This window comes from Photinus pyralis, unplaced genomic scaffold (assembly GCF_008802855.1).
Source record: "Photinus pyralis isolate 1611_PpyrPB1 unplaced genomic scaffold, Ppyr1.3 Ppyr1.4_LG3b, whole genome shotgun sequence".
Lineage (NCBI taxonomy): Eukaryota > Metazoa > Arthropoda > Insecta > Coleoptera > Lampyridae > Photinus > Photinus pyralis.
In genome coordinates this window covers 8,114,174-8,133,321 of record NW_022170510.1, presented here as the reverse complement: position 1 = coordinate 8,133,321, position 19,148 = coordinate 8,114,174, and the positions used below count along the sequence as shown (strand labels likewise).

The 19,148-nt window shown below is 33.7% G+C and overlaps 1 protein-coding gene across 1 annotated transcript; it reads right to left on the bottom strand.

The window, feature by feature from the left end:
• Positions 1 to 1,736: 1,736 nt before the first annotated feature.
• On the bottom strand, positions 1,737 to 18,716 carry LOC116167071 (autophagy-related protein 16-1-like). Its single transcript, XM_031482308.1, has 11 exons — positions 18,419 to 18,716; positions 18,071 to 18,365; positions 17,861 to 18,023; positions 17,725 to 17,813; positions 17,462 to 17,506; positions 11,070 to 11,205; positions 10,811 to 10,916; positions 8,287 to 8,429; positions 3,748 to 3,967; positions 3,281 to 3,514; positions 1,737 to 1,921 (listed from the first exon to the last, which is right to left on the bottom strand). The coding sequence occupies exons 1-11, from the start codon at positions 18,519 to 18,521 to the stop codon at positions 1,737 to 1,739; spliced, it is 1,719 nt and encodes a 572-aa protein (XP_031338168.1). The 5' UTR covers positions 18,522 to 18,716.
• Between the last annotated feature and the right edge of the window lie 432 nt (positions 18,717 to 19,148).

The window sequence follows — 19,148 nt, the reverse complement described above, 5'->3', positions numbered from 1 at the left end:
TAAACAAGGTCCGTACAAAGGCGCACAATAGGCGAGATGTGACAAATCTAGACTGTCGCAGAGCATTCTTTTAATAGATACGCTGATGTACGAACGATGTGGAAAAATTAATTTAAGATTAAAATAGGCGGTCCGTATGCTTTTTAGAGTTTGTTGCCTGTATCTAAAAGAGTTGTCCAAGATCACTCCTAGGTTTCTTGCGGCACTAACAATAGGTATACAATCGTTGTTAATGATGATGGAAGGGATAGTTAAATTATTTGCGTCTCTACCAAAAACAATAACTTGGGATTTAGATGGATTTAAAAGCAAAGCATGGCGAGTACAAACATTATATATGGCACTCAAATCTTCATTTAATTTAGAAATGGCATTATGTACGTTATTAATATGAAAAGATAAGTATACCTGCATGTCATCGGCATACATATGTATTTTACTGGAACTTAGACATTTGGGAATATTGCTAGTATAAATACAAAAGAGCAACGGACCGAGAATCCTTGTGGTACACCTCTAGTGACTACTCGTGAATGTGGATACGGTAGATCTGAGATTGACTTTTTGAGACCTATTAGTCAAATAGTTTTCAATCATTTCTACATGCCGAATTGAGATACTCCACTATATTTCAAATAGCTAATAGTAATTGGTGATTAACGGTATCAAAAGCTTTGCTAAAATCTAATAATGTCAAGATGGGGTGTGTTGCTTATTGTCACAAGCCTTTAGTATGTTCATCTGTAACATGCATAAGGCAGTTGTACAGCTATGTGATGACGAAAACCAGATTGCATTTTCTGGATAATATTATATTTCTCGGCAATGTTCATATAGCTGCCTGTGCATCACTTTTTTCTAGAAAACTTTTGATAGGAATGGTAATATACTTATTGGCCGATAATCTTTATACTCCGCAGTTGTTTGTTTTTTAGGAATAGGTGTTACTAATGCATTCTTCCACAATTTACAATATACAACACTAAAACTACTTATAATATACATTTTTAGCAAGCCTGACGATGGTAAACACCGAAATCGATCGCAAATAGAAAACAAATAAAATGTTATATATTAGCAAACACCGTAAGGTAACTCGTTTTTATTAAATCTAATATACATATAATGGAAAACGTATAAAAAAGCCTAAAAGAATGAATCAGTGTAAACGCAAATAATGCGTAATTATAAGCACATACGTAAACGACCGTAGAACTTGTAAATATATCCGCAAAAACGTCGGTGAAGCGAAGCACAAAAGAAAAACTTCACCAAAAATATCATACGTCCCTTCAAAAACCCTTTTAAAAAGGCACGACACAAGGTCGAAGAAAAATATAGCGAGTGCGACCTCTAGCGGAAAAATAAATAACTATGAAATAAATACTACCAACAAAACTAACTTATACGAGCTTACATCAGAAATACATAGATGGCGTAAAGGGTACTACTACTTAAACAGAATATAAAAATTTGAATGCTGAAGCCGAAAGAAAAACAAGTTGTATATTCATCATATGCATGATGAAAGCGCATCTTTGATAATATCGATCAGTATTTTATTAGGTTTTATTAAAGTTTTAGTGAAATTTGAAGGTCTCTAGCTATTAAATTGCTGATGACTCCTCGGACAGTATATTATTTATATATTTAATATAATATATATAACAACTCCCCTCTTCCTAAATAAAATAATACTTAACATTTCTTATAAATCAAATCTAACCGGTGCTTTTCTAGTCCTTATAGAGCGTCTTAAACACCGGAACATTTGCATTATCGGTCATTGTTGGCTGAATATGATCATTTTTATCGTGCGCAGAATCTTGCATAGATAATTCCTTATCGGTTGTACTTCCTGATTGCAAAGTTCTATTACTATCAACTTCAGGTACTACGTTGATATCATCTTCTGGGATCTCTTGAATATTATATGGTAAAGTAATCTCTTACTGCTACTCTCGTACCAACATTAATTCTACGAGATTTTATGTAATGTTCCTCTGAACTTGTAACTTTCGACTCGGGTCTTATCAAATCTATTCTAGATCGTATCTCCCGATTAAACATTAAATAAGAAGGTGAATGTCCAGTGGTTGAATGTGGCATTTTCCTATACCTACTGAAGTAGAAATTTACCCAATTCAAAATTTCGAGTATTTCCCTCACACTTCATAGTTTTTAGTGCTTGTGTCATAGTCTGAACATAATCTCTCCGCCAACCCATTGGTTGCTGGATGGTATGGAGCTGAAAGTTTTTGTAAAATCCCATTTTGTTTTAGAAATGTTTTGAATTTTAATGAAGTAAATTGGCTACCATTGTCACTTACAAAAACTTTCGGTATTCCAAAAGTCGAAAATATTTTCCTACAAATTTCAATTGTACCTTCACTAGTAATGACTTTGGTAAAATGAATTTCGGGCCAATGTGAATATGAATCCACTAATATAAAATAATAGCCCCCATTTAACGGTCCCGCAAAATCGGCATGTACCCTGTCAAATGGTGCTTTTGAAACTTCCCATGGGTGAACTTCGACTTTTTTTACATTATTCTTGACTTTATTACATTCGTAACAATTTTTTACTAATTCTTCAATAGAATTGTCTATATTTGGCCACCAACAATAACTGCGTGCCAACCCTTTCATTTTCACAACACCAAAATGTGAAGTGTGAAGCTCTTCCAATACTTCCCTGCGTAAAACAATTGGTATAACTACTCTAGATCCTCTTAAAATACACCCTTTTTGCACCGTAAATTCACTTTGATCTAAATTAAATCTTAATTGTTTGTCAACTACCTTCCCCTAATTTAAACCATGTAGTAAAGGTCGTAATGTATCATCATTATAAGCCTCCTCCGCTAATCGTTTCACTGTAACTGGTAATGTTTGTATTTGATTTAATTCAAAAACATCGGGAACATCCAATCTATTAGGGTTTTCATTTTTTACTGGCAGTCTTGACATCGCGTCTGCATTTGCATTTAAATGAGAACGTTTGTAACGTATTTCGTAATCGAATGTTTGTAGATACAATGCATAATGTTGCATTCTAGTGGAAAATTTGTACTAATGGAGCATGATCCGTATACAAAATAAAATGCCTACCATATAAATACTTATAGAATTTCTTTACGCCAAATATTATTCCATATTTATTTTTAAATTATGGAGCTGTAATCTTTTTAAAACCTCCTCTAAAATTTGTAAGTGTAATTTTGTATTTCTTGCTGTAATCTTGATATCATCAATAAAAACTGGCACACCAGGAATACCTTGTAAAATTTGTTCTATTGTTCTTTGCCACACTGCTGGTGCATTTGCCAAACCAAACATTAATCTAGTTGGACGATATAATCCCTTATGTGTACTTAACGTAAGAATATCTCTCATCTCTTCCTTCACCTCTAAATGTAAATATGCTTTATTTAGGTCTATTTTTGTAAATTTCTCCCCATTTGCCATTTCTGCAAAAAATTCATCAATAGTTGGTAAAGGGTGATCATCCACTAAAATATTAGGATTGACTGTAACTTTGTAATCCCCACACAACCGAACCTCTCCATTTGCTTTAAGTACTGGTACTACTGCGGTAGCCCATTCAGAGTGATCACTAAATGTTCAATCTCTTTATCTACTTTGCCTAACAAAGCAAATGGTACTGTACGTGCTTTTATATATCTTGGTTTAACATTAGGTTTTATATGTATTGCAGCTTGTATACCTTGTATTTTACCTATACCTGAACCTAAGATTCCCTTGTATTTATTTAATAATGCTGAAATTTCTGTTTGTACATTATTATTAACTATATCTAACTCTCCCACTTCTAATAACTGTATTTTTAGCTTTCTAATCCATTCTCTACCTAGCAATGAATGTTTATTTCCTGTAACTATGTAAGCATCTAAATCTCCCTTGAAATCCTCATATACAACATCAACTTTAACATATCCCAATACCTTTAAACTTTGGTTGCAGTAAGATATTAGTTTCAATTGAGTTGGAATTATCTCAAAATCTTGAAAAAATTCTAAGGATGTAGTATAATTTATTATTGCGACAGGACTTCCACTGTCAATTTCAAAATGAATCATCTTATTGTAAACACATAAATCAATAAATATATATCTGAAATATCTATATTATATTAACCTCGTCGCCACAATGTTAATCGTTTGTATTGTATGTTTTGGGTTCGTTGGTACCTCAATTGTACATAAATTGAAGTAATTTATTTATTTCGACAGAGCGATCTCTAATTACAAATCTAATGAAAAATAATAAATATGTAACTACAGTAGCACTGCAAGCAACCAAAAACACCGACATATATAAAAGACAGCAGCCAGCCAGCCAATAACGAATATAAAGCGTATTTTGTTTCAAAAATGCGTCGAGCCGCGAAAAAAGACTCCGTTCGAAACTACATAAAAATAAAAATCATATGCACTTCCCACGCCGCACCATAAGCCCCAACCTACCGCGAATGTGTCCTTCTTTCGGGGTTTCCTCGTTGCAGCTAACAGCGCCTCATAAAAAGTTCTTGATTTCTAAACTGAAACGTGGCGTTTCACTTGCACGACTGTCTTTGGATATCAATGTCATTTAGAGAAGATGTCATTTAAATTAGTATGTCGTATTTTGAGGCCAGTGATGGCTAATTTACAATGGAAGAGTAAATATTATGCTATTCTGGATTTGATCAAGATTTTGGCTAAGCATACAAAAGTTAAAATGGTAGGTGGGTTATTCAACACAATGCGTTTTGTTTGTTCTCCGACAAAATTAATAAATAAATAAAAATTACCATCAAATTGCAACACCATCTCGCAGTTTTTTTCGTGCTGCATTAGGAAAAGGCCGATATTGAAAAGTTTTAATTTTGAGAATTGACATTTTTCCTTTCACGCCGGCAGACGAACAATACGCGCATTTTCATATTTGAAAGAAATAGTTCGAATGACCATATAAAATGCCTATTTAACATTATCTTCTCCTGCATTTTCATTGCGTAACTTACCTATACAATACTTTTAAACTTAAAAACAACAAAAACCCTTCAGACCTCCTGAATAAATAAACAAAAACATTTAAAGTGTGCTTAAAGTAAATTCCAAATCAGTCAGTTTTCCTAATTGTTCAAATCAAATTGTAACTAATCTAAATAACAAAGTTGGAGCTCGTAACTGCGTCTGAATATCACTTAGTAACAAAGTTTTCGGGTGTTGGGTAGATTACACAAACTGTACATTTCTTAACCCATATCTTCGTATAATCTGTTACATAAATGTTTGGGTAAAAACGTCAAGTCGTTCAACAAGGGCCCCAATTAAAATTCTTGTTTAATTTGCTTCGAATAAGTACTTGTTTTGCAATTTATAGCGAGAGCACAAAAAAATTCTATTTAGAAACAAAATATAATATTGCTGTTTGTAATTCATTCTAAAGGTACAAGATTTGAGAAATATTCTCATTACGGCGATGTACAAACCCGAAGATCCGGTAGCCAGCGCGCTTACGATGCTTAATTAATTAACCCTTCAGAGGGAGAGAGAGAGCTACAATAAAGAAAAATTCTAATTGAAATCCTATCTACAAATATTATTTTAAGGCAGGAAATTAAAAAGAAATCTTAATAACGAAAATGAAATATTATACGTAATTTATCGGGATTTAGGAGAACTCTTCAAGCATTTTCGCTATAAGTGGCAATAGTAAAGTGCAATAATCGGAATAAAGTAAACATAAATTTTTAAGAAAAAAGAAGAGAGCAGGCGTATTTTCCGTAATATTTTCGTTTTATGTTGTATCAGTAAGTGCTTTTGTGGGGAAAATGTGATGTAATTCAAACTGCCACGCCTAGCGTCACAAACATATGATTATACACATGTTGAAAAAACACTCAACTTTACTATTCCAAAAGTAACTTGTCATTCTCATCTAAACATCAATGAAAATTTCCCTTTCAAAATTACAGAGACGGATGTCTCAACATCCCTCCATACAGGAAATTCACTCGGCAATAATCCCATGTTTAGCATAAAGGATCAAATGCAAAACATATTCAATATATTCGGCACGGAAGAAATTTTAAATTAACCTCTTTATGCAAAACTACAAATATTTAACTAGAGTGACGTTAAAGACTTACGATCATTTTCTATTCCATCGTTTTATCGTTTCGAAACCTCGGGGGGTATAACTGTGATGGCAATAAAATGTCCGCCACAACAATTTCAAACTGAGATGTTTATACGAAAGTGGTTTTCGTATGTATTTCACACGTTCTTTTTTTTTCGGAAACGTTGAACAATGTTGTACTTACGTGTTTGTTATGTCATTAAATGCGATACAGCCTCCGCTACGTATGGAAAAGCTGCACCTTCTGAATTGAAACTGCTTTCGATGATGGTTAAACAACTTCTGGACATAATATATCGATGTAGCTTTTTAGCGTTTAGTAAAAAAATGTACATAATTTGAAATTCTTTTTAGTGTGAATGGTCAAAATATGATTGACATTGTAAATGTTCATTCACATTCAGAGTACCGACATCCATTTCCAATTTACGTAAATACTCGTATAATACCACATGCTTAAATGAGCATTGAACAAATGTCAGATCAACCACCAGTTGCTGTTTAGAAATTCAAGATATGTTTGGTGGTTTTCCCAGCAAAAATGATAACATAATGCAGATGAAGTTAATCCAGTACCATTAAATTACGGCGATCAGTTTTACATCCATAACGTATGTCAGTTAGCACTTTCTATTCTTACACTATGGCACTAGTAATACATCCTTACCACAATAATTATAATATTGTCTTACATATCGTAGGCTGGGCGAATAAACTTCTAAATAACGGTCTAAACTATCCCAAGCTTTACTTGGTATGTATGTATGGTAATGCAATTAACAATATCACACGATAAAACACTGTGATTACACAATTCCCCATTAAATTGTTATAAATTTATAGCCGCTCCATAATAATATTATAAAGCAATTGTACCTAACGTTTTGTTTTTCACAAAATGGAAACATGATATAGGTACAATCGGTTTTAATAGAGAGAATATTATAATCTCCAAGTCGGGTTACTACAGGAAAATTAATGCAATAAATTTGTAACCTACGCAACATTGTCTGAAAGAACATGTATCCATACTGTTTAAGATTTTACACCTCTGCATTTATTTTAAATCTATTTAGAATCGCCAATAAAAATAGAAAAAATGTAGAGCCAACAAAAAAAAAGTTATAGCCTCAGGGATATGTCACAATTGCATTTACATGCACTCCCTCGTAACAACCACCCACAGTGAACTAACTACATTAGCTAAGAAAATGCGTTTTTAAAGTGCCCTAACTCTGAAATAGTAGTCCAAATGCAATTCGCTCCCTTTTGACAATTTCGGCTACATCTCTTGCAATTTCCTTTTATTACATTACAATTATATCATGTAAGTAACAATATTAAAGAACTTTGCATTGCAAAACTAAGGCATTGCATGTGTGGTAGTTTCTTTTCCGTTTACAATTTGACTCACTCCTGATTAATCTCGTGCCTGCATTTAAAACTTCATGCACGAGTACGTTTGCAGCAAGATCTAGTTAATTTCCTTTGACAGTGTGTTTTACACTGTACCTACATACATAATAAAGAAAAATCTTCTTTGATGTTAAATTTTCTGCATTTATAAAAGAAAATGTATTATATTATTCAAATCACGTAACGATTTGCTCTTTGTAAACTTTTGTAATATGTGGAGTTATTATTAACTCGCCCTCACGCTTAACATTATAAACGAACCCCTTGAGAGTAGCAATTGTCGAAGCTGACAAATTTTGGATCATTCATGCGAGTTTTCTGCTAAAGAGTACATACAGAATGGAGCATTTTAATTTTGCCTTGGTGTTATAATCCGTTATTTTAAGTGATTATTTTTTTCAAATATTTATAATTTGCACCAATTTGACTTTGTTTATACATCGCTCTTGCAACATGTATAACGTAGTACCAAGTGTTTTTTTTACAAAATAAGTGCAATCAATTTTATTGAGAAAGAAACCAAACGCGATTGCTCCTTCCCAAAAAATTTCCCATATTTTATTTAATATAATCGTATGCTCGATTAATGCAAAATTGCATTTTATCCTACAATGCAGTAAGTATTGCTACTTTTCAGCAACGTTGTCATACGAACTATTTGTGGAATACCTGGTGGTACGTAGTTTGCACGTATGGCATACATATAGTAAGAAAAACTTACCCTTAATCGTTGATCAGCGATGCTCCACACTCGACTAGCAAAATCATTCGAAGCACCTAACACTAAAGTTCCAGTACAGTCAAACTCGACCGACATCACTGCCGCGTTACTACCGACGAGCACTCCGCGACTTTTAAACGTTCCTGCAAAGAAAGAAAAACAGAATTAATTTAACGGTTATTATAGAGACGTAACAGTCCGTTGCGTGTAATTTCAAAATAAATTTTCCGGTAGTCAGTGTTTCGAAGTCAGTTAAATTAAGAAGAAGGGGTATAGGAATAGTTTTCCGATTGCTGTCCAAAGTTAGTGTTCACGCGATTAGTTGCGAACTGTAGAAGAAGAGGTGTTTCGTCAATTTTAAAGCTGTGTTTTCGTTAAAATTAAAGTTTGTATCCGAGCTGCCATTACAACCATGTCAATCGTCATGGTGATAGAAAGAAAAAAAAGAAGGAAGTTTGTGTACCTCTACGCTGCTATTATTTTAGGAACCGTTCCCGAATCAACATGACGTATCTCTGTAAAAGAAATATTCTTAACTTCTTTCCACGGCGCCCCCTTTCTGAAAACGAAAATTGCTCACGCCCCCCTCGATAAAAAAAATAAAAACTGCTTTTACTACAAAAGACATAAGTATTTATTTAACAAAATTAAATGTTATGATTTTATTATACAGGGTGAGACTTTTTTCATTTTCACCATGGGGACTCGTAAATCGAAAAAGATACCAAGCGGATTAAATGGGAAAAGTTATGCAGAGTTTTATGCAGATTATGTGATTAATTTTCCTTTTCAAAGTATCTCGTAGATCTACAAATAGCGAAGTTAGGGTCAAAAAAACTCAAAGATATTAAAAAATAATTTTAACAAACCCTTAGTGAATTTTCCTCAGCTTTCTGATGGTACTAAAATGAACAACCCCAACGTTTGTAGTATACATATATTAAAGGCACATCCTGCAATGGTTACCGTGAATGCGTGAATCACACTGACAACTTTAACCCATCCTTCAAATAGTATTTATTCTTAAGATCACACATTAGAGTCTTCAAAACAACGTTTTTTTTAAAAAAAAAGCTTTCTACTAATCTACGTACTTTAAATTTGAGGTCAGTGGCGTACTAGTCAAGGGGGATAAATTTTTTAAATGACCGCTACTTCTCATTATATTTTCAAGTATTCTTTATGAATGTTTAACAGAAATTACAATAATATAATAATTTAAAAAAAATATTCCCCCTTTGACCATGCCGAAGTACGCCACTGACCACAAATTTCAAGTACGTAGATTGGAGGCAAACTTTTTATAATTTTAGAACCCATAAAAAACTTTTTAAAAAAAAATGTTGTTTTAAAGATACGTATTCAGTGTTCCAGACAGCATTTTCAACCTGCATATTGATGGACTGAGTACAGTAATTGTCTCATTGCATTCTACTCATGCATAAATGCAATTATAAGTATTCTGCACAAAGCACATATGCACCTTTTTATAATCATGCATTGATCAGTACTTCCCATCAGTGAAGACGGAAGAATTAAAGTTTCAGTTATTACTAGAGAAGTACGTATATCAGAGGCCATGAACTAGACTAAGATTTGGGGGGTCGTCGACTTTGATTCCCAGGTTCCTTACACCAGAACAGAAACTGGCCAGGAAAGAAATTCGCCAGGATAATTTGGATATCAATATTTTTATCATTGATGATGGAACCTGGTTGTATCACTGGGATCTTCCAACGAACAGTGGTAGGCGCTCACCACCAAAAAAAAGCAAAAACGCAGTGTTTAGCCGGGAAATTGATAGCCAATGATTTTCTAGGATTGTGAGGGGTTTCGGTTGATTGAGTACATGAAAAAGAGCATTGCATTAACGGCCATGTTTATAAAAAGTTTGTTCGACGTGTTTTACATCCGAACGGCAGATGTGCTTTACATGCTTTTTCACTTTCATTCAAGTGCAATTTTGCTAATACCAACCTAAAAAAATATAGGTCAGATCGACCTTTCTCTTATTTCAACTTTCACAACTTTCAGTTTGAAAAGCTATAGCTGCCATTAGATAAGAAAGACTGATCAGACAATACTGCTACATGATAATTGCCAGGTGCACAAGACTCAAACAGCCCAAAATTATCTATGGCGTCCAGAGACGTATAGTCTGGATTTAGCACCTTGTGACTACTATCTTTTCCCGAAACTGAAAATATACGAGGAACGAAGATTTGCTTCTGATGAAACTTTCAAGTTACTGTTACTGATATTATTGCGGAAACGGCGGATATTTACCTTAAATTCCTTTTCATTAGATTACAAAAAAAATGTCCATTATATCGAAGGTAACAGTTTTTACCGACTCCAGGGATCCGTTCACCATGCTAATAATATCAAGTACTATTCTCATACTTCCGCAGTCACACTGTCTGTATGTGTGCTTGTATGAAAAACGACAATTGAAGCTTATGTTATTTATTAACGATTAATTTTTAAATGACAACTAAAGCGTAGGTACTATTTCATGACTGACCTTTCGAAATATCCCACAGTTGCACTTTTCTATCTGCACCACCGGTAGCAACAATGTGTTGATCTGGACCCCACTTGACCGCGTTAACTTCGCCTTCGTGAGCATCCTGTGAACAAAATGTTAGCGTTACAGCTTAATGAAATTAAACCATTAAAATCACTTGACCCTGCCGTACCCCCCAGGGACAATGGTTTTAAATATAATTCGCTGGATTTTCCGCTAGAGATAATAAAAAGAAAGTACTAAAAGAACTACTTACAAATTTAACGGTAACTTTAGTGGGTAAGGCAGATGTGAACATTGGACCAAGACCTTCTTGTACGTCGTCCATATTGACTGCTCTGACGTCTTTGCAGGCTTCTTCTAGCTCCTTTTGAACCTTTGCGTGTTTTTTTCTGTAATACAAGTAATCAGTCACAGTTCATAATACACAGCGTGTGATTGATTTTTAAAATAAATGAGTTTAAAAACTTATAAACTACCGTGTACATAATATGTTCTCTCGTAAGAAAAGTAAATTAGGAATGGTGTTTTATTTATGTATGAGAAATGTTGCAAACGTTTTCATTTGGTCTTTCCAACATTTATAAAGATGGAAATTAAAGCATTTATTTCTTGTGTCAGAAAGATGTGTTCACGTGATGTTTTTAGCAACTTTTTAAGCCCCCCTCCTACCTGGTGATAGTGGCAAGGTTTTACAGTACTCCCCCTTCCATACCCAAAATTACGTGTATTTTTTTAGTGCACAGTATCTTCAAAAGTTTCAGAATATTATCTTTAAATACAGGTAAGTACCTACCTATAATTTATAGTAACAAAAATGTCCAGACAGACATTAAGATTGCAGGATTTTTTGACTGGTATAAACATAATAATGGATTACTGCCTTCGTACCTTATGTTTTCTTGGTGATCATTATGCTATTATATTACAATTATATAAGAACTTAGTATATCATACTATACCTTGATTGCACCAACAAACTATGCAGCAAGAGCTATGAAGAAATTTAAAAAGTAAACAATTAATCACTCATAGCTGGAATATGTACTGTTTATTAACTAACTCGTCGGAGGATGGCAAATCTTGTGTATTTGATAACGCCACCTACGAAGGAACGCACTCCCACTTACGCCGAAAATACACAAATACACAACGTTGTCCACCTGCATGTCTTGTTATCGACATCAAAACACGTGCGTTAATTAAATTACGCCCGATACCACCCCTTATCGCAAAACAACCAGATAAAAATTTTTCATAATGCACGCATACTTGACCAAATGTTTCTACATTTTATCTAAAATTTCAACTTTTACAAATAAATAAACATATTTAAATAGACAATAAGTACGCATTTACAAAGATTCTAAAAGTAAAAACAACTCAAATAAGATAAATCAACTTTGTGCTTATTCGTAATAATCCCCCCAATCTACTTTGATATTTTTGCAAAGTTTCTCATATACAGGTAACAGCATATTTTAGGTTATATGTTAACAAAAATCGGATTTCCAAACTTTCTATTCCTCAAATTACTTTTTAAATTTTAACTTCAGTTTCTATTCAATATTTAAAAGTTTGTTTACAGGGTGTTTTCTATATAGGTCTAAAGTTACAAAATTTCATATTCGTATAGCTCAGTTTTTTTTAAAAATGGAACTCTATACATTTATGTATAGTATGTATCTTTTAATGTATTCACTTATCTTCATTAATAATGTTCCATACACATATTTCCTGTGTTTTTCGAGATATCGTGATCATCATCTTGGTATCATAATTTTGAATAATAAATAATTAAGTTTATGCAGCCAAATGCACATTTAATTCACTTCCTAGTGTCATAGACACTATGTCCTTTTTTTGCATTTGTTAAGTTAAATGATATAGACCATAATAGAAACCACCTTGTATATCCACCTGAGTAACTAAAGTCGAAATATTTGATATGAAGAAATCAAAATTGAAGAAGTAATTTTAACAATAAGTCAATTTTCTTTAAAACTATATCACTATCATTGGTTTTACATACAAGGTGATCATTTTGTCTAGAACACTGAATCTTCCAAAAAACGTTTTATAAAAAGCTTTTTTTGGTATACAAAATTATTTAAATTGAAGAAGTAATTTTAACGTCGAAAAACAAAATATATTTTGACTGTGTATCATTGCTTTTTTATTTGAAAACAGATGACTAATCAATCGACTCACGTATTAAGATAATCAAGCGAAACTAACTCACAAAGACACATAAATACATACCTCGGTACAGGGTGTATGTAAATATTTTGTACTCCACAAACTAAAGAAATGGTTTGGTCGAGGTAAATACACTTTTATTATCACAGTGTTGTCTGAGGACCTTTTTTTTAGAATAGGTGTTACTGTGAAATTAATATCTACATTATATGCAGGGGAATTCACATAATTAGCTACTTAAAAAGTTATAATGATATATTATTTTTTAATTATCGTTATATACTACGTCATGAGAATTGAATTGTTCATGGAGCTTCGAATGATAACAATAAACCGATAAACCATTATAAAAAAAAATAAATATACGTGTAAGAAGCGAAACAATGACTTATTAAGAAAAAATCGTCATACGTGATTATATTTGGAATATTGGAGAGTAGAATTTTGTGCTAATTAGTTTTCCTTTTCAAAGTTGTTTGTAGCTCTACAAATCGCGAAAAATGTTACGCTGACGCTCATTTATTTTCAGATAATACAGTCTACCACTTATCAAATTCATCTGTGATTAGCCCTCTTATTTAAGAGGAATGTAAATTTTTAGGTTATCAAAGGGTTACCTTTGATTACTTTGAGGGTTTTAAGGACCAGTTTTAAGCGAGGGGCAAACCACAGTAGAATTCTGGTGTAGAACCCCTTGGAATTTTGGTGTACAATCCCTTGGAAACCATGAAATTCTTATGGAATTCATTTGGAATGTAATGCAATTATTTGGAAGTCACAGGAATTTTTTGGAAGTCAATGGAATTTTTTGAAATTCAATGCAATTCTTTTGCAGTTTTGGCAATTTTTGGAAGTCTGATCGCGATTAAGTAATGGTTGAGTTTGAAACGCGAATGTTGTTGGAGACCACCACTTCCTTCTGAAGCGGCTGGCCAATTAAGTACCGTACCTGGTATAAAGGCAGATTACGAGTACAGCGAGGCCCTTCAGGCATTAATCAATTAATTATATATACCCCGCGGCTTGGGAGGTTTTCTTTTGATTGATTTCAGGTTTTGGGTGCGAGAACAGCTCACTTCTTGGCGTCAACATCCAACTTTCTGCCAAGGTAAGAGTTGCTTTAAACATGTGAATTTTTGCCCGAAATATCAATTCATTAGTTTGTGAAAAGTTGTTTTAAAATTCAGTAATTAGTTGCTAATCGATCATTCTTGATTGGTGGTTAAGTAAATTGGGGGAATTTCAATTGTAGAGTAAAGTTACTAAAAGTTGTGAGTAATGTAATTCAGAATTTTGAGTATTTGGAGGAGTATTTTGTATTTCTGTGATACGCTATCGAATTCTGAAGACAATTTTTATGTTTGCTATTTGGTGTTTAAATAAACCAGTATCTCTTTTCGTACCTAACTTGATTTGTACTGTAATTACTACCATCGTATATTCGCAATTTCATAAGGGAAGAGTTAAGATAGAAATTGAGTGGCGCTCAACCCCAATGGTAAGTGGTAACGAAGTGAAGGAGATTAAATGCCCAGAACGAACTACTACTACTGCTTTGCTTTCTCAAGCTCTTATTTTGTTTTCGAACCATGAGCTAGTTAGCCGTTTTGGCGGCGGGTTTGAGGTAACGCAGCGCCAACTCTGCCAAGGTGTTATAACGTACTACTTACAAAAAAATTGTCTGTGTTTTTGTCTTGGGAGAGGCAAAGACACATTTACCAATGACAAAAATTTACGCGAAGGAACATTTTCAGATTGGAGACGAGCTCTTAACTTAGAAACGGAATTATGTAAATGTATTACGTTTAAATACTCGTTGTGGAAGCGAGATATTTTCTTCGTTAACATCGCTAACCGTAACCGCTAGTTAAAAGGTATTTTATGAAGGTTACGTAAAACATTTGTGTAGCGCTTTGTGCGATAAATAAGATTTTGTACACGCCATTCGACAGGAAATTTAAAGGAACAATTATTAGATTTACTTACAAAAACTTAATTAATTGGCCAAATTTTAATATTAACACAGTGGAACATTGGCGTTTTATTCCAGTGCATAATAGCAATATCGCGTATTGTTATCGCGAGAAAGAAAGACTGTTTTTTTGTTTTGTAGTGAAGAAGTATTTGTATTTGTATTTATTTAGCATAATATATGGTTATTGATATAATGAAAAAATTGGCAACAATCACATAAGCCAAGGCTCGTGCGTGATGGGTCATCGAGTATATATACATGTACACTAATACAAAAAAAAGAACAAAACAAAAATATAGAACCACATAAGGGCTAAAAAGAGATTCACGTTAGCTTGGAGTAAAAATCCAATTCTACTCCTAAAAGCCAATCCTTAAGTATGTGCGTTTTGAACAAGAGAATGTACCAGTAAATTATTTATGTGGTAATGGTAAAATCTCTAGATAAGCATCAAATTTAGTAGGGACACGTTATCAGGAAATAGGGATTGCATTGTTTATATTTCTTTTTATGAGTCAAACCAATATTTTGTAAACCAGAACGTGTAAAGAAAAATGGGAGACGACTAGACGAGTCGAGTAAACGGTGTATTGTACCAAAAATTTAGTAACGCTTGGTGCTGAGTAAACTAAAAATTTAGTGACGATCCCAAGTTGAGTAAGATGTTGAAAGAGTTATTTGTACAACTAGAGAAAAACTAGAAAGAAAGTTTCACACATCATTTCTTCTGAAACTGCAATCAAAATGGAAAAATTATCGTATGCAAAAATGAAGTTTGACAGGTCATGATTAAGATTAATGCAGCATTTGTTTTTTACTTTCCTCACACTTTTTAGAGACCAAAGTAATTTGTTTCTAAAGTAGTTTCAGAAAAAGTGTTGTTTTTTTATTATGCTTTTTAACTGACAACACGGCATGAAAAAGGGGCGGAGTTACCCTTTGGCTGGTAGTTCTTGGATGATAGTTATTACTTTTACGCGGTTAAAAATAGCGCAAAGCTCTCTTACACTGGTAATTGGTGTAGCTGTGGATTTTAAGCACAACCATCTCCAAATGCCAAGAAACACAGCGAAGAAGCTTACATTTTTACCTCTATCTTGTATATAGTGAGCAAACAATTGTTCTTTCCCTAATGGGGGCTTCCCGGCTTCATTTTTTATTTCTGATCTACAAAGAACATTAAAAATAAAAAGACCGTGTATCCTCAATTTTTATGTGCGATTAAAATAAACCCAAAATAAATTATTGAAAAGCTGTTTTTAGTCCGAATTTGAAACGCTTCAGTCTAAATACGTCACAAACCTAGAACCAATCACGTAGAAGTGAGCCGGCAACCTTGTGCGAGGGTCTGACGTTATAAGAGGCATCTAAACGCGAAAGTGAATGACAAGTGACACGTGCCTGTGACAGGTGACGCAAGTTACAAATGGCATTCTCCTGAAATATTGCCAAGTCGTGATGTCATCTGAATGGTTCTAGCAGCTGATTGGTCGGGCTTATTACGTCACAGATTCCGGCACAATCATCTTCGTTTTGAATAAACCCCTAATTCCGCACATGTTCATTATTTTTTTTCTAATCAAGTCACTATTTTTAAATAAACTTTTACTGTCCAAAAATTGTTTTATGGTTTCAGGTATACGCTTATTAAATTAAAACTACGGAATTCAACTATACTGTAAACCCCTATTCCCCCTTACAACCAAATCTGTCACTGCATCTAAAAATAGTTAACGTTTACTTGACAAAATATCACGGAAGGAAATATTTCATTGTGAACCCCTACTATAATGTAAGTCAATAGTGTCTGAATGAATGGACAAACACCAAAAAATGAAACATGTTGAGTACTAATAACATGCACTAAATGCATTAAATAAACATGTGTTAAATAATATGAAATCACCAAGAAATAACTAAAACTACTGAAATCCTCGATTACAAGTTACAACTAAGTAAGATCACTTAGTAAATCATGTCACATATTATCAAATAAGCTTCCCCAACAGAAAACGGAAACACCAGGAAAAAAGTAGTACCTACCTGACAAGATGTTAAAATAAGGAATAAATACAAATTTGTAAATAAGAGTACAAGAGATATGATTGGCACAGACTGAGACACTTATAATAACAGCATAATCTTGGTAAACATAGACTTCATTAGTCTACAATACCAAATTATTACATTTGCTATCAATATATGGACATGAACAGCAAAGAAACACCTGCACCTGGAAGCTTTATCAACCAGCTATATTTGGGAAAAATTATAAATATTCAACAATTCTTATTGCATTGCAACACTTCTCATGTATTTAACATTGAATACCATTTTATGTGCAGCATTTGGGTAAGAATACCTACAAAATATAGTTATCATTATTTAAAATCAATCACACATTAAGTACTTTAATAAACTAATTTATCTACAAGTGCTTAATAGTCCCTGCCAATCAACACACAAGCGCTCACCTGAATAAACGAAAACTGCTCAATTGAAATCCCCTGGTAACGTCACTGCAAATCAAGTGTAAGAAGCTACGCTGTTTATCTAGACTTAGTTAAAAGAAAGAAAGCTACAAGAGACGTGGGAGGGCTGGACCTGGGCTAAGAAATCTAAATCTCTGTATGTACAATTTTCAAATTCTACGTTCTGATCTCAAATCTACAAATTAGTGACAGACTAAAGCAGAACGAATCATGCAAATTTCTGCGGCTACTGCTGCTTAACTTACTTTAGAAAGTTGTCATTCTCCTCGTTCATTTTCTCGGCATCTTTCGTTTTATAGTGAATGAGTCGATCTAACAACTGCCTATTCTCCTCCTGCACAAAGAAACTGTTATTCAACGTGGGGAATCACCGGAACAAACCTGTAGCTTTCTCAATTTCTCCTCTAACGAAGCGAATGCCAGCTGCAAAGCCTGGTGTTCATCTCGTATGGTTTGATTTAGATTTTCAAGCTCCCTTATACTACTTTGGTACATACGAATTTCCGCACGAAGACTAGATATACAAGCTGCACTGTCGGCTAAGCTACAATAACAACAGTACAAAAAGATCGGGGTAAGTCACAAGTTTACCTAATTTCTTTATTGGATAACAGCTTCTCTTTCTCCTGAAGTTTAATATTAAGATCGATAATTTGCTGCGCATTCTCCCCTTTTCGCCGATGCAATTCGGTCAATTCCTCTTGTTGTGAAAGCAACTTCTGCTCGAGAAATTGGATTCGTTCGGTTAAACGGGCTTCTGACGCCGAATTACTGCCAGTTGTAGAGCTACCGCTAGCAACGGCTTCGGTACGAAGTTTTTCATTTTGAAGGGATAAATGTAAGTTCTCATTCCGTAGTGTATCCACATTTTCAAACAGTCGATTATCTACAAACAAGAGGTAAGGAGGATGGTATGCATCGGAATAACACAACACATACGTGCAGCAATAAGATCTTGAAAATATTCAGTTTGTGATCTATTTCTGAATTGTAATTGTGTAAATATGGCATTTCTCCAACTGCTTTCTTCTGTACTTGCCATTCTTACAATGAGAGTGAAATGAGTAATGAGATAAAAGTATGCTGTTTGTGTAAGATAAAATTGGTCATTATTTGTGCATCATTTTAAGTTGTTTATGATAATTAAACGTTACATAAAAATGTTAGTTTAAAATTAACAGGTTTGTGTGTATATGGAAAACTTTGGTTAGAAAATTACACAAAACCAGCTGATCTAAAATAGCTTGGAAATGAACCAAACTTGCCCTTTGCTTGTTTCAAAATTAAGATGTCACTATCTCCGATCCATATCGTACAAATCAGTGGCGTAACACATGTAGGGCCTCTCATGTGTTCCCATTTTTGCATTATTTATTTTGTTATGTAAATAGTACATCTGACAAACAGTGTACTTGAATTTTTATCTACAATGACGAAGTGACTAATAAAGGTAAATTATCAAATTATAGACGTCTAAGTATGCCAAAAGATTTCAATTTAATTTAAAGACTTTTTCCGGTAACGGAGCAGTCTTTTCGAAAAAAGGAATTACTCCAAATCAGAACCTGTTTCCAGGACCTGGTAGTGGGCCAGCTCTTATTCGCAAGAAGAATAGGACTGGTGCACAGAACGCCATGGCCAATAAGCGCTGGCTCGAGGGTGAAACTTC

Bases quoted from the DNA above. Each gene is read 5' to 3' on its own strand.
- LOC116167071 (XM_031482308.1), bottom strand. From the start codon at position 18,521: ATGGCAAGTACAGAAGAAAGCAGTTGGAGAAATGCCATATTTACACAA. The intron at 18,024-18,070 runs GTAAACTTGTGA...TTGTTATTGTAG, and splicing joins TTATCCAATAAAGAAATTAG to CTTAGCCGACAGTGCAGCTT. The intron at 1,922-3,280 runs GTATTCCTGGTG...ATAATATTCAAG, and splicing joins AATAGAACAAATTTTACAAG to AGATCCCAGAAGATGATATC.